We start from the raw sequence: 15,204 nt of genomic DNA on the forward strand, positions 1-15,204 counted from the left end.
GCAGCACGCGGAACAAAGCACCACACCGAAACGTGCCTGTCTGCCACCGTCTGTGAACAGATGCTCATCACCCAGACAAGGTGTTTGGTGGAGTAAATTAAAAATCAAACATCCTCCCCATGAGGTGTTGCCTCACTAATTGTCTTTTTACCAACTACCAATCATTTTCCTGGTTTTAGCCTCTTTTGGCGAGAAGCCATGTACAGCTGACATTCTGGTGGAGACAGCCTCCCCCTGAGCTCATCCCACCTCATTTTAGGCATCAGGGTGGGACACTGAGGCAGTGATACCTCCAGCAAGCATCCGAGGTAGGCACAGAAGGGAAGGCAGACAGAAAACTTGTACAGGGGACCCTGCCCCAACGGAGAAGGAAGGAGAAGCACTTTGGTCTGTAAATGCCAACAATTTCCAGCGTACAATGATGATATACCCAAGGAGGATAAAACATCTAAGAACTGGTCCAGAATGCCCCAAACCTCAGCTAAGGCAGTTTGTGCGCCCTGATCTGGAGGCGCATACTGCCTGTCTCCCACAGAAGCTATACTCCAACCCCACGGTCAGTCCAAAGGACAGGACACCACAAGGAAAACAGCAGAGAGGTGGCTTTTAGAGAGCTGCCCATTTTCAGGGTTGGCATGCACTGTCTTTGGGAAAGCCACAGGAAAAACATGCACAAATTGTTATTACAGTGCACTGAAAGCCAGACAGTCTACTCAAGACAAAAAAAAAAAAAAAAAAAAGCCATCACCACGGAAAAAATAATCATCATACTTTGTCTAGATAGCGCATCACTCTGCGGTGGAGCTACACAGGGAGGCAGGAGCCCCAGCTGATAGGGACTGGCACGGCTCCACTGCCTTCCAATGAAGCCAAGCCAATATAAAGACAGCTGCAGACTGGGTCCAAAATATGAAGCCACAAAAAGGGCTCCTTTAAATTATTGAAGATATACTCGATTTCTGGCTCCCGCAACAGCTTTTGCAGCTCCCTATCCATTCAAAGCATCATCAGCCACCCTTCAAGCAGGATTATTTTCCTTTTCAATTGGACTTTGACTCAACAGCAAATTTAATTAACTGACCTAATGGACTAGAGCTGTGGATTGAAAAAATAAAAAAATAAACATCAACTCCCACAAAACAAACAACAAAAAGAACCACCATTTCAGCAAAACAAAACAAAACAAAACAACCTAGAGCAAAAATGTGGCTTCTGCTCCTGCTTTGTAGAGATACAAAATACCAAAAAGACCTGAGCTGTGCTCCTCATGCTGTGAGGTCCGGAGAGCTCCTCTGCTTTGGCAACCATTTGCTCTTTGTTGTCTTGTAATGGAAGATCCCAAAGCCCTTTACCGGCTTCCCCAACGTGCCAAGAGCAGGCTACGTGGGGAATGCTGCCTTCCCCACCCCGGGACCTTCATTTCACTAAAACCACAAAGATCCACCCATCAGTGCCGTGGTCCCTGCTGCTGACACACTTCCACCAGTGTACAGAGACTGAACGTGGCTCTCAGCCTTCACCACCACTACGTCCCCAGGACCACGACATCCCCATGATGCCACAGGTATCTGCGCAGGCTTCCTCAAATGTCCTCATGATGGGACAGGTCTTGGTTCCTCTGCTAACCGGACAGGAGGCTCGCAGCAGACCAGCGAGCAGAAGACTGTAAACACAGCGATGTGAGTGACACTTCTCTATTCTGGCGCCCACAAACCCCAAGAGTGCCTGAGCTATCTCTACACACTTGGCTTTTGGACTCTTCCCACTGGTGCCTGCTAGCAGCTACTGCTGGAGACAGGACAGAGCTGCATGGAGCTTTGGTCTCTCCTGGAATGACAGATTCAGGCTGATCTCAACTTGCTGCATGACCTTGGGCAGTCTCTTTGCTTGATCCCTTCCCGTCTCATTCAGACGGCCACCTCCACGGTCACAGCATCACTCACCTCCCATCAGACAACAGAGTCCCAACTGCAGCAACGATGCCCACAGCCATGCCATGCCCGCATCATCCCTCAGCAGCGACAAGAACTTGGCCCCACTGCTCCTCTGTGCACTCCTCACCAGCTCTGGAGCTGCCATTGACATTTCTGGATTATTTATTGCAACTTTCAAAGCAAGCACTGTGTTACTTAACAGCAAAGTGCCACTTAAAAGACATGCCACTGAGATCCGGCTGCATTACGTATGGTTATGAATCAACTAGCTTCCAAGTGACTTATTTTAAAATACATCCATTTGCACACAACAACAAAAAAGTAAAATAAATCAGGCATCCACGCATCAATGCCAACTTCATCAGCTGCTACGAGAAGCGTTGCATTCCACTCATCCTCCCTGATTGCGCAGAGCTGATACTGTTTGCCTTCTGTTGTTCTCTTAGAAAAAGGGGAAAACAAAGAAAAAGAGTATTTCACATCTGTCACGTGAACACCTGACAGAAGCTTCCAAGAACAAATTCATCACTGCACATGAAAGGTACAGTTGAGAGCGATGTGCACGCAAAGCAGTGATTGATTAGGCTTTTTGCTGAGGAAATTTTCGTACATGAAGGGTAGGATTTAAATCACTGATCAGCATCACTTCTGCTATGACACGTTTGGAAACAAGCTAATGGGTTGGAATTAGGCTCGTGTGCAGGCTGTGACACCTGTATCTGCCACATAAGAAATAAAGTAAGAAAATACTTCAAAATATTTTCTTTCAGATGCAGATTCCTTTCTCTTCTTCAAAAAGACAGTGAGTAATGGGTGGAAAGCTATAAAAAATAGAAGTAAAAAAAAGGTTTGGGAAGCACAGGAACCCAGAGTGGCCAAGGGTGCAGGTATGTCCCCAAATCCACCACTTGGACCCAGCTCCTGGGCACCTGCGGTGAAGTTGTGCTGTGGGAGGAAAACCCACCACCTCCTGGGGGTCCCACACTTCCATGGAGCAGCAGAAAAATCCATCAGCCACAGCGGTCTCTACAGCAGCGCTGCCTGGAGGTCCACAACGCTGTCTCAGCTCTACCAGAGCTGCCCAACTCCCAGCCTACAGCACATCCCCATGCTGTGCTACATTGGCTCTGAACAGCACACCCAAGTGCCAGTATCTACTGAACGTTTTCATACCTAGAGAACAAAAATAAGAGATTCAGAACCAATATAAAGTAATAATTCCTATCCAAGCCAAGCATCTCCAGTGCTGGCAGAGCTCTCATGTGAGGTTAGCACCTGCGAGGTCTGGGGACCCCATCTGCGATGCTCCTCCGGGCTTTTCCCCAAATCCCAGCCTCTCAAAAACAGAGATATGAACGAACCCACTAATGAAAGAGGTGATATCAGTGTCAAACACCTGTACCTGTCTAATCTCCCAGGCAAAAGTTATCTTTGCCAATGCTTGGGCTTCAGGATCACTCAGTGCTCCTCTCTCATTTGTCCAATTTTTGACTTTATGTCAAGTTGGCTACTGCCAAGAAGTATAATTAATGCACAAAACCGTTCCCAATGGCACCAATCAAGCACAGAACAGCCATGGCGCTTCCCCAGCAGCTCCAGCCTTCAGCTGGGAAAGGCTGCTGCAGAAGACAGCATGCTGACTGAGCTTCCCTGGAGACTCCAGCGCTGGTTGCCCCTTGCACAGCAGTTACCAGACAGGCACCACCCTGCACGGGTTCCTCTGCACACCTGCAACTACTTCTTCATTCACCTCGGAGACAACCAAGGCCATGCTAGACCAATAACGGCAGCACATTTACCTGTGAACACCAAGCTGGCATTTTCCAGTTCTTCTTGTGGAACCTTGAAGCTGAAGGACTCGTTGTAAAAGGGATCTATGGTCCCTCGCATGCAGGAGGTTTTCTTGGTTTTGGTTAACTTCAATCCATGAACAAGCTGAATTTTCACAAAGGGATCTGACAAAAATATGAAAAAAACACAGGCTGCAAGTTACTGGTGCAGTGAGCTGATGCTCTGGTTCAGGAAGGTTCTGCACAGCTGGGCATGCGGGAGTGGGGCTGGACCACGCTGGAGAATGGCACTGGGAAAGGAGCAGGACTTGTACCGCCACACAGTGGAGAGACAAAAGTCGGGCAGCTGGCTTAAAAGTGCTCCCTGCCGAAACCACACTGAGCACAATTAATGACAGCCTTGACTCAGACCAAAAGCACTGCTCTTTCTGGAAAATGCCAATGTTCTGGCAGCAGCAGTGGCTGGGGCAGGGAGCATGGCAAAAACCCATCAGGACATGTGCATGAAGCAATTACCAGCTCAGAAACAGCAGGGAACAACGCATGGACACTGTAAAAACTGAACATCGCCTCCAGAGCAGCTAGTTACCCTAAATAAAACCACTGCAATATTAACATTCATGCAGTGCTTGGCACCTGCAAAACAGAGCACAGCCTTAAATGGGCTGCCTTTCAGCACGAAGCATCGGGGTAAGCTGGGCTCCTGGTTTCTCACTTCGCTCTGGGTCAGAGATTTTGACTTTAAGCAAGATGAAGGTATTCATACTCTCCATTTTTGCTCAGGGTAGGTGTTCTGGACACTGGTTATTGGTAGCTATACATATAAAATGAATATCTGGTGCCTTCTATTAATAGGAACTGAGCATCCAAACCCTCTTGGGTCCCCACCCAAATTGCAGGCTTGCTGCCGATCTGCTTTAGAAGTACATACAAGCTGTGCATGAGTAATGTGAGAAATACCCTGCCCTTTACCTGAACCTTGGCTCATGTCTGTCTGAAGAAGCTGTTTTGCTCTAATGATGTCCACGTTCAGTCTTCCTGCGCTGGGTAGGTAGTTTAGTGACAACAGCAGCTCCCCCAGCTCGACTTCATTCTACAGGGAAAAGGCAATGTGGAAATTCAGAACAAAGCTTGGAGGGGAAGAAAAGAGCAGGAAGATAAATTAAATAAAGCCCATTTGCCTGAGTGCCTGAAAAACAAATTTTAGTCACACTCTAAGCTGCAACCAAGAACCATCTGGTGGTATCTTGTGCTGAGCAGAAACAAGAAACAATACTATCCCCAGACAAAGATCTGTTCCTTAAACCTCTGACCTCTCATCAGCTTTTCAGAAGACACTGCAAAGAGGACCTATAAGGAGGAATGAATACAGGGTCAGTAATTTCTACCCCCCTTCATTTTGAGTAGTTCTAGGTGGAACTACCTGTAGTTCCATCAGCCTCACCTCCTGATTAATGCACACAACATGGACCCCATTGGAGAAGGCCTTCTCCTCCCTCCCCAGCCCCCATGGACCACCACCAGCCACCTGGGAGCTTCAGGTGTGGTTCAGGCAGGAGATGGTTAATGCATCCCTGGGGCACATGAAGAAATCCAGAGATGTCCCCTTGGTACCTGGCTCTGTCCTATGCAGAGACCACAGCACGATGCACTGCTGCATGCCCAGCTTAACCCTGCCCTTGCTTCTTGTCAGGCTGTATCACAGCCATCTCTTCACTTGAATATAGCTGTTCCTTTCCTTTCACTTAATGGTGCTTAAAAACAGTAATTAAAATAAATAAATAAATAAATACGGAGAGCTGAAAGCACTGCTCCTCAGACATGGCAGCACAGAACAACCTCTTCCCCTTAGCACGACATGGCTCAGAGATGCTGCTGTTCTCGGATGCAAAATAAGCACAAGGAAGCAATGCTGGAGGTGCAGAGCACACCCACCTGCCCTGGCCGGTCACCGCTCCTTCAAAGTTGTCCCAGGTCCATGCAGGAGCCCAGCACTAGCTCTGCATCCCCCATGGCAGTGTAAGTCAAAGCCCAGCCAAGACATGACCGCCACCGCCCGCTCACAGGAGAAGAGGAGCTGCTGCGGTACTGCAATCATAGCAAAAGGCTTAAATATCTTTAACGGTGCCCCAAATATTAGATTACAGAAATCACAAAGTGACTGGCTAGGCAATAAAGAAAAAAAAGCTCTGAGACACAGCAACAACCTGAGCTGGCCTGAAGAACCAAATTCATCAGCAGATGGGTCAGCACAGCCAGTGCCCATCCCAGGCAGAGCTGTGAACACGAGCGCACCCAAATTCTCTCCAGGCACCCAGGTCCTCAGCATGGCGCGGGGCTGCACCCGCTGCCTGGCAGGAAGGCAGCACGCCAGCAGCTCCTGCTGCCCGCTGGCCATTCGGCTCCTCGCCTAACAAGCCCAGCACTAAATCTGACGTCAGGTAATCATATTAAAAGTTCTCCCCCAGGCATTTTGTCTCCTCTGTTCCCGTTGACTACTCCCGGCAAAGGCAGCAGGATGCTCTCGGCATGCAGGAGCAGGTGGCAGGCTGAGGAAGCCCTGCACCTCCGATGCAATACAATCTTTATTTATTTATTTATTTATTTGCCTTCTATGGAAAATATGCCAACAGGCTGCCTGATCCTAAGCCAAAACCACGTGCCCTATTCATACACTTAACTGTCCCAAAGCCACGCCAGCAGCATCAACCCCCAACCAGCCATCTTGATGGCACCTCTGCACCTTTCCTACAGCCTCTCTCCCATGCCATAAAAAGCATCTGATTTCTTAACCTTAACTCTTTTTGTCACAGCATCTCTTGGGTTACATTACGTGGCAGGATGTGATTACACAGCACATGGACTCCTATTCACCATGTGCTGCAAACCGTTCTGCTGCTGCTGCAGTACTTGTGCTTTTCCCGGAAGGCAACTTGCTTCCATCAGCCTTCATGAAGCCCCACATCACAGTTCTCTTCAAAATATGTTATTTTCAATTATTTCAATCAGAAATATATTTCCCAGCACCTGACCCAACACATACCCAGTGCTCACAACCCTTGGAAGGTCAAGCCACACCTAAACAAACCATTGTGCCCACCTGTAGCACAAGGTAAGGATCTAGGAATCTAGGACAGCATCACACGCAAGGTAATTTAAATGACCAATTCTATCATCTTTGCTTTGATCTTCCCCCAAAACCTCTGACACATTTATCACTGAGAATGGTGACCCCAAGCAGGACCATGGTAGCAGACCTGGCCAGGAGCCCACGGGCAGCACAAAGCCACCCTGATGCTGTCACTCGGGATGACTTCTCCTTCCCCCCTCCTGGCTAACAAACCACAAGGGTTAATCTCAAAGTTCACACCTGGCTTGTAAAATCTATTACCAGCACGGTTAACGAAGCACTCAGCACCCACAGCACACAAACAGGATCCACCTGAGATATCCCTCAACCTCAGCTCATTTTTTTATAACACCAACAACATTTTTAATGCATCCAGACTTGTTTTCTGCTCGCATTCACTGCTGTGCTGGGCTCCATGCAGACTTTAATTCCTAGAAATTCAGGTACATTTAGACAGCACAAATTAGGAAACTAATTAGTGATGCTATTACCAGCTGGGAAGAGACAGTCAAACAGTTTAGCCTGTAAATATCAAGCTCCTGACACAGCCAGGAGGCAGGCTGACACTGGGCAGGAAGGTAGGACTTTTCAGATCACCTCAAACTTAGAGTGCTGGAGATCCACGTTAAAATTTGGGGTAATTACTTCTGGACCCACCCATGGTGGAACCTGTGGACCTTAACCAAGACGTGCAGGAATTAAGAGGCTCCTCGGCCAAAGGAGAGGCTGCAGGAAGGGGTCTCCCTGGGAGGCGAGGGGAGGCTGAGCAGGGACACGCAGGTCTCCCCCAAGGGTCTGTGCCAATGGGAGCAAAATTGCTCCATTTTTTACACCCACAAAAATCAGGCTAGGTTCCCTTGAAGCCAAGCCAAGTTTATTCAAAGAGCTCCTGCAATGTAAGCACCATGGTGCTGCCCAACATGAGACCTTGCTGGGGAAAGGTAAAGCGAAATCCCTGATTTTCAGCAGGACCCAATCTGCCAGGGATATCGGCAGCTCTGCAAGAACCTTTTTGACTGTTTGGGCATAAATTTGAGTGAGGAGAGATATAAAATGCTATATTTTGTAAGTGTGATCCAACGAAGTCAGAAGACTACAACTGGCTTTAATGAGTCTCAGCTCAGGCTTAAATTCCCAAATCCCAGTAGTGCCTTCTGTCTCTTGCTGCTTTTCAAGTGTGTCCAGATTTTTGCTAATTATCTTAGGGGAAGTAAGGTACAAGCCAGCCCAGAAAGACCACGGCAGGATGAGTGTGCTCAAAAACAAAGCAGCCCCACGGCAAGGCGGAACAACAAAAGTGTTCCCGGTGATAACAAAAGGTGATTTCAGAAGGAAACCCGAGTGACTCAGACCTTTAAAAGCACTTAACTCAAGCAGTGAACTGCCTCTGATCCTACAAACACATTATTTCTACTTTAGCTGCAATGATCTAGGAAACACGTCTCAGATCCTGCCACAGTGGCCAGGGGGACACCAAGCGCACAAGAAAACATCTGTGGTTGGTAGCTACCATGCATTTCTCCCCAGAACATCAGAGGAGCACCTCCACCCTGTGATGCCCAACCACACTCAGCAGCCTTCCCCTGTTCTTTGGTCACTTGTCATTTGCAGTCATTGTTAAGCAACAGGCAAGGACCCAACTGGGTGCTCCAAGAAGCCCTAGGCACAAGGAGGTGCACCTCCTCAGGTTTTTGCTCCCCGCTCTTTCCCCAGCAAGCTCACACCAGGTGTGCCCTTGCTGATGTGACAGCCTCACTAAGGCATGCTGATGGCACGCTTTGTGTTGGACAGGGAAATGGGGATGTAGGCAGAGGAGCTGCTTAAAGGACTCAGTGCTCAGCAGGCAGAACAGAGATAACTGGGGAGCTTCTGGACAATGGACAAAAAGGACCCTTCTCATTACAGGACGGGCAGGAGACCCAGCTCCGGGATGGATGCATGGATGTAGAGGCCTCATGTGGCTGGTGGGGCCCGCAGGGCTGGCCAGGGTGCTCCTCCAGCACACGGACCTGCTGAGCTTGGGCATCCACACTGCGCTGCCGTAACCACTGACCCCCGTGGCCACCATGCTGTTTATAGGTATTTTTATCAGCAAGAATAACGTCAAGACATGTTTTCCTGGGGAGACTCCAGGCACAGCAGTACGGCTGTTGTTCTGTGGCACACCGAAGCCTCCCCAAATCTCACACCCGTGTATCGGCTGAGCCCAGAAGAGAGGGATGCGAGCTTAAGCGCAAGACGTGTCACCGGCACATTGGTCATGGCAGGGGGGGAAGCGTCTGAATTTTCCTTTTCCTCCGTCTTTGCATCGGAAAACTGAAACGCTGCTGGTTTTGCCTATGTGAACACAAGATGTTCACAGAACACAATGTGCAGAGGTGCCCCTCAGGCACGGCTGCGCAAAGGCATGGTTGAGTTACCATTATTATGCTGATGACGTGCTGATTTGTGCCGAGATCCCAGATGACCCTGGGAAAGCAATTTCCTGTTTGATTAGGTGCCTAAGTGACACAAGCCTAGATGTCTGAGACTCTCCTGAAGCTCTCATTTACATTTCACTCCTGGCTGTTCCCCTCCACAGCCTATTTCACAGCCAGCCTTGGGCTTGCCTTGATCCAGAACCTTCTACCCTTACTACTTGGGTTGAACCAAACACACAAAGGATATATTTTTTTTCCCTCTTCTGTCCTCTCTGAAACACAACAAGGCTGTCCCAAGGGAAAAAGAGTTTTTAATTAATGCCACTTGCACATCTTGTTTGGATCAGGGCAATTCCTTACTCGCAGCCCCCCCACCCCCCCAGCTGTTCATTTCGTACTGCTACAACACCAGCAAAATCCTGCAGCTAAAAACTCTCCCCAGTTCCCGACGGGAACCAGAGCACATTACATCAGCACAGACATCTATGCAACGCTCCTAATGAAGTTTCAGATTGATTTTCCTCCTCAAGGTTATCTGTGATGATACCTCCAGGCACAGCAGAAAACTGATGGCTTAGAACAGTTTGCTCTAACAGGCTCTCTACAGCATCCCGTGACACACAGCAATTATTTCAGGAAGGCTGGGCTATTAAGGACCAGAACCTGAAATATATACCCACACATATATACATATATAGACATATATATATATACACACACACACCAATGGAGAAGAATGTTACCTGTGTAACAGAGGCTGAGCAGATACATAATGAAGAGAGTCACAAAATCCTTTCTAAAGTCTTTGCAAATTCACATGGCCATGAGGAAACCGTTTATTCCCACCCACCCTCCCAGGAGATACTGCCCATCTCGAGGTTCTCTGATACTTTTGAGCTTTCTGGCAACAGGACAAAAGCAGCTCACGAACGGCGTGTTTAGAGGAGCCGTGGCACAAGTCCTGCTTCCGTAAACACAGACCTCAGGGTAAGGGAGGTTCGCAGGTGTTTGCTCTCTGCGTGGCACCTGCAGCAATGCTGTGGCTGGAGCAGTTCCCCCAGCTCTGCCAGACCCATCAGCATCCTCTATAATGACACCAGCGAGGAGAAGCAGCTTCTCATTTTCACCTCACATGGGGAGGCAGTGTGAGGGGAACTGCCCACAGGGCCAGGGACCCGTCCCTAGAGGAAGGACTGTTTCTGATCCGGATCCCTGGGCTGTACGAGTCAAACAGCCCTGACGTTTCAGCCATAAAGCAAGGATCCATCTGGGAATCTGAAACAGGAGCCGAACGGCCACCTGCCACCTGTTCCCACCAGCAACTGCAAGAGGAGGTATCTCTGATTTGCCTCTCTCATGAAAAAGCCTCTGGGCACAAGATGCAAGGTTTCCTGCAGGGAGCACCAGCACCTCCTCTGGGCTCCTCCTCAACAAAATAATCCCCGCAGCATCGCGGTCCTCTGCAGAAAGGGCAAGGAGTGACTGACACACGGGTGAAGGGAGGAGGTGACTGAGGTGACAGCTGGAAGCAGAAGAGACAGATGAGGGCAAAAAGAGAAAATGTTCAGGAAGAAAAACTTCCCAGTGCTGGGGCTTTAAAGACTCAAAAAGGGGGGAAACCAACCAACCAAAAAAAATGTATCTGGAATGGACCTAGGGAAAAAAATAGAGAAAAGATACAAAGAAAAACCATAGGCCAAAAAACCATAGGCCAAAACACTACAACCAACCACAGGTTAAGAGCTGAAGTGTTGTCAGGAGACAAGGCCAGCTGGGAGGGGAGCGTGAAGACCTCAGAGCCGGCTGTGCTGCTGCTGAGGCTGCACCACGGCCACCGCCACCGTCCCTCAGCACCAGGCACCCAAGGGTGGTGGTAGCTCTCTAGACCCTGCCTCCAGCCAGGCACGGGCAAACCACCAGCTGGATTTCAGCATCCCATTAATGAGCAAGTAGATATACATAACCAAGCCACGTTCATCAGCAGTGATTCTGCATCACCCCTTTAATTAAGCAGCTGCTAAGCTTCTGGACAGCTTTAAAAAAAAAAAAGGAAAAAACCCTGACAATGTTCACTTCCATATTTAATTTCCTGCAACTCCGTTTTCCCAGCATGGAGCCCCCTTCCATGCCGACACACACGAGGTTGAACCAAACACTGCACCAAGGCTCTCTGAACAAAGTCTCCGGACACCTTTCCATCTGTCCTACGCCTGTATGAGAGATGTGTGCTGGCATGTTTTTTTAATAATACCCTGTGCTACCAAACGCAAAGCATAGCATGTTCCCCAAGGATGGCTCCTTCTCAGACTGCAGTGGGCAAGCCCAGGAGTGTCAGTGCCAAGAAAAAACGTGGTGCAGGCACAACTGCTGGGCTCCAAGCAGCGTGCCAGGGCCACCCGCCTGCATGCCACAATTCAAGGTAATGTGCAAAAGAACTGCCCCAAAGTGAATCATTACCTGAATTTCAGATTCCCTTCTTGCTTTTCCTTCCCAAGCAAGGCATGGTAAGAACAACAGTACAATGCTTGCCGTAGGCTTATCCCTGAGATGGGAATCAAAAAGTGTAGAGCCCTGCCACAGGAGAGCTATTTGTGCAGCACATGCTGTTTTGAATGGACAAAGATGACAGCTCCTTAAAAGACTGTCACTCTGCTGCTCTCATAGTATGAAGTTAAAAAAGCAAGTCCAATACTTATCCCCTCTATTATATAAATGGCTTAATTTGAGGGGAGAAGGAATTTTTGTGCTATTTTCCCCAACTACAACCACGCAAGTTTTTTTCTTTTGCAGAATGATCTCCAAGCTCTCATTACTGCTGGTCTAAAACGTTTATTCCTGCCTACTCAAATCTGCCAAAAGAGAAATGAATCATATGTCAATAAAACTTGGGGTCCTGAACATGTGTTTTGGAATTAATCTTAACAGAGAAATGTGTGAATCTGAGCACAGCCACGGCAAGGGCTGCCAACTTCATTCATGGTAATTAAGCAAAGCCACACACATTTAAGGGGATATTTAAGGAGCGCAGAGCGTTCCTATGGGGACTGGACTCAATGCTCCTCTGTGAGCAGCTACTGCACTTTAGAAACACTCTAATTATCGTAGAAAAAAAAGTCATCCAGAACTACTAGGGATAACGAATTTGGCAGTACCTAAACTGACATCTCCTACAAGGAGTCAGACCTTCTGCGTATTTGCTGGCCCTGATCATATACTGGGCAGCAGCCCACCTGTGCCTCCGCTTTGGACACAATCCCACCAAATGCTGCACACACTTTCCAAACCACAAAAAGTGCTTCTGTACAGGCACAGTCTTTCACCTGATGTTTAGCACTGAGTATCTCCTTGTGCTGATTCCTCAGGAGGACAGCATGCTGCTCGCCCATATTCAGCTTCTCTGGTGACACAATATGCTCCTGATATAACAACTGTATGTATCCTGGTATGATGAGCAGTCCGGTTCATCTGACTGGCTAGACCCAAGGTAATTTTTAGGCTGTCTGTTAATGAGCAGCTCTGTGAGGGGGTAATGGAGACATTCTGCTACCAAACACACCGTGCCTGTGCCCACCCGTGAGCTGCACACACCATTGTGTGGCTTGCAGGTGGTTATCCTGGTCCAACCCCAGTGCAGCCGATGGAGTTGCTGCTGCAGGAGCTGGACCATGGCTCAGTTTGGGAGACAGCCACCTGTCCCACCAACACCGCGTGCCCCAAAACTCTGCTGGCACCCCATTTGTGGTCCTGTGCTGAGACACAACCCCACCTCTGGACTTGATGGGACTCATGGTGAGTGTGGGACCAGGGCTCAGCACCTGCCCTATCAGCATATACCTTGGCAATGGTTTCCAGGTAGCAAAGCAGATGGTTATCTTAGCTGAGCCCATTTAAGCTGCTTTCCCTGCTCTTCTGCAAACCCTGTCCCATCCCACCCCATTGGTATGAATCAAAACCCCTTCTCCTCAGCTCCTGCTGCCTGCATTCACTTCCCTCCATCTCAACGCGCTTCTGTCTATAAATGCCAGTTAAAAAACAAACAAACAAAAAAAACACCACATATTTTCTGTCTTCCATCTCTACATTTCTCGTCTACGCCTGTCTGTCTTTCTCTTCCTCTGTGGCTGGTTTTACAGGCACCTGTTGCAAAGCTTTCTTCAACACGGGCTCCATCACTGGTGGTGGAGCTGCTGCCAGCTGCTGCTCAGCCTCACCGCCCCGGGCAAGCCAGCCCAGCCCAGAAAGTTTTCATCACCTAATCATCAGGGTGGCACCACTGTGGCTCTGTCTGGCTCTCAGGAAGCCCACAATACCTTCTGTAAAAGAAAATACCAGCGGCGGTGGGTTGCTCTGTCCCAGTCTATCCTGATCTCACTACACAAAATGCACTTGGGCAGCCTCAGGTTCAGTCAACAAGAAGTGAATAAAGGCAGCCCCACAACTAACCAAGCAAAAAAAGAAGAGAAGTATTAAAAAGAAAAAAAGTCAACATGTCAGATCTATCATGTCAAAGGCAGAATCTTTCAATTGGCAAATAAAAATTACAAATTTCTAGCCTAAGCATTACTGCTATTGAAAGGCATTAAAATGCAGATTTTCAAAGTAATAAGCTTTATTGTTTTACTGCTTCCAGGATTTATTTTAACCCTTTGATCGATGCTTTTATCTTTAATCTGCACAAGCAGAAAATGAACCCTAGTCAATGAGCTTTAAAACCTTATCAGTGACAAAACATGGAAAAATGATATAAAACATCCTCCCTGGATGTCCTAGTACAAGCACTGCTATTCTCTTTGCAGTCTGCCAGTTAGCTAGTGCCCAGCCAGAAAGAACAAGGAAATATGAGAAAACACCTAACTAAAGCCACAAAACAAGGCACTTATCCAACCAAGGTGCAAAGGACTTTTTGGTTAAATTAAGATTTGACTTTATCTGCTTGCTATCTTATGGAAAAAGTCTTGTAAGGTTAAGCCTGTCCATTCACAGGGAGTTTTCTTTTTCTCCTTAATTTTACAAAAATCAAAATGCCAATTCCTGCATAAATAATTTAGCTGAAATCCTGCTGGAGCAGACAGCACTGCTGAAAGCAGCAGCAGCATTCACTGAAACTTTGGAGAGGCCGGAGGAAGGGTTGGCTCCAGGCCAGGCACGTGAAGGCTGAGATGGTCTTGGCAAACCAGGGTAGGCATTAGCTGTGCAGTGACTCCAGGTTACTAATAAAGAGATGCAAAATGCAGAGACATGTTTGTCATGCAAAGGCAAAGAAAAAAAAATAAATAGCAAGGCCACATGGCATGAGTCACGGGAGGATAAGAGGGATGCAAAGAGACCTCTGTCCTCAGATACATCAATGCTGAGCCCATGATGAGCCACTAGTACCAAAAAGTAAAAAAAAAAATCACGTGCATTCATGAACAAACATTTGGGAAAAAAGGTGGTGAGGGGAGCCCAAGAATATCTGCTCTTGTTTATTTTCCTTATGCACATTTGCCCTTGCCTCTCCAACCATCATGCAAAGCAGACCCCAGCACAGACACCAGGGAGCCCACGGTTTTCACTTGCACTCAATTTTCACATCTTTCCTTTTTGCATGAAAAAATGTCCTGGCAAATCCCATAACGCCACTGTTTCTACTCCAGCAAATCCAGACAGCTCTCCTCCAGTTATCAGGGTCTTGTTTCTCTTCTCCCTGAGCTCTGAGGAAGCACAAAGCTCTCTCCAGTCACTGTGCGCCCAGAGCCGGGCAGAGACCTCACCAACTGCACACAAACGCTGCCTGGCTTGCTTTTCTTCCCACCAGCACCTGATGACAATTCCCATTTCAAATCATGCTCTCAGCCTCACTATAAAACAGAGGCAAGGTCAATGATTTGTCCTTCATCTCATCCAACACTTCTGGCTATGACATCCTTTCGTAGACACACAAAAATCAA

General features: G+C 48.1%; 1 protein-coding gene across 4 annotated transcripts in view; it reads right to left on the reverse strand.

Moving 5' to 3' along the window:
• Positions 1-15,204, reverse strand: part of SYT17 (synaptotagmin 17) — a 49,017-nt gene that overhangs the window by 10,028 nt on the left and 23,785 nt on the right. For all 4 annotated transcript variants that reach the window (XM_040574595.1, XM_040574596.1, XM_040574594.1 and 1 more), the window contains 2 exons: positions 4,697-4,817; positions 3,734-3,889 (listed from right to left, as the gene is read on the reverse strand). In XM_040574595.1, the coding sequence (XP_040430529.1) occupies positions 3,734-3,889; positions 4,697-4,817 (277 nt within the window). The remainder of the gene's footprint in view (positions 1-3,733; positions 3,890-4,696; positions 4,818-15,204) is intronic.

This window comes from Cygnus olor, chromosome 15, assembly GCF_009769625.2.
Source record: "Cygnus olor isolate bCygOlo1 chromosome 15, bCygOlo1.pri.v2, whole genome shotgun sequence".
In the NCBI taxonomy this organism is placed as follows: Eukaryota; Metazoa; Chordata; class Aves; order Anseriformes; family Anatidae; genus Cygnus; species Cygnus olor.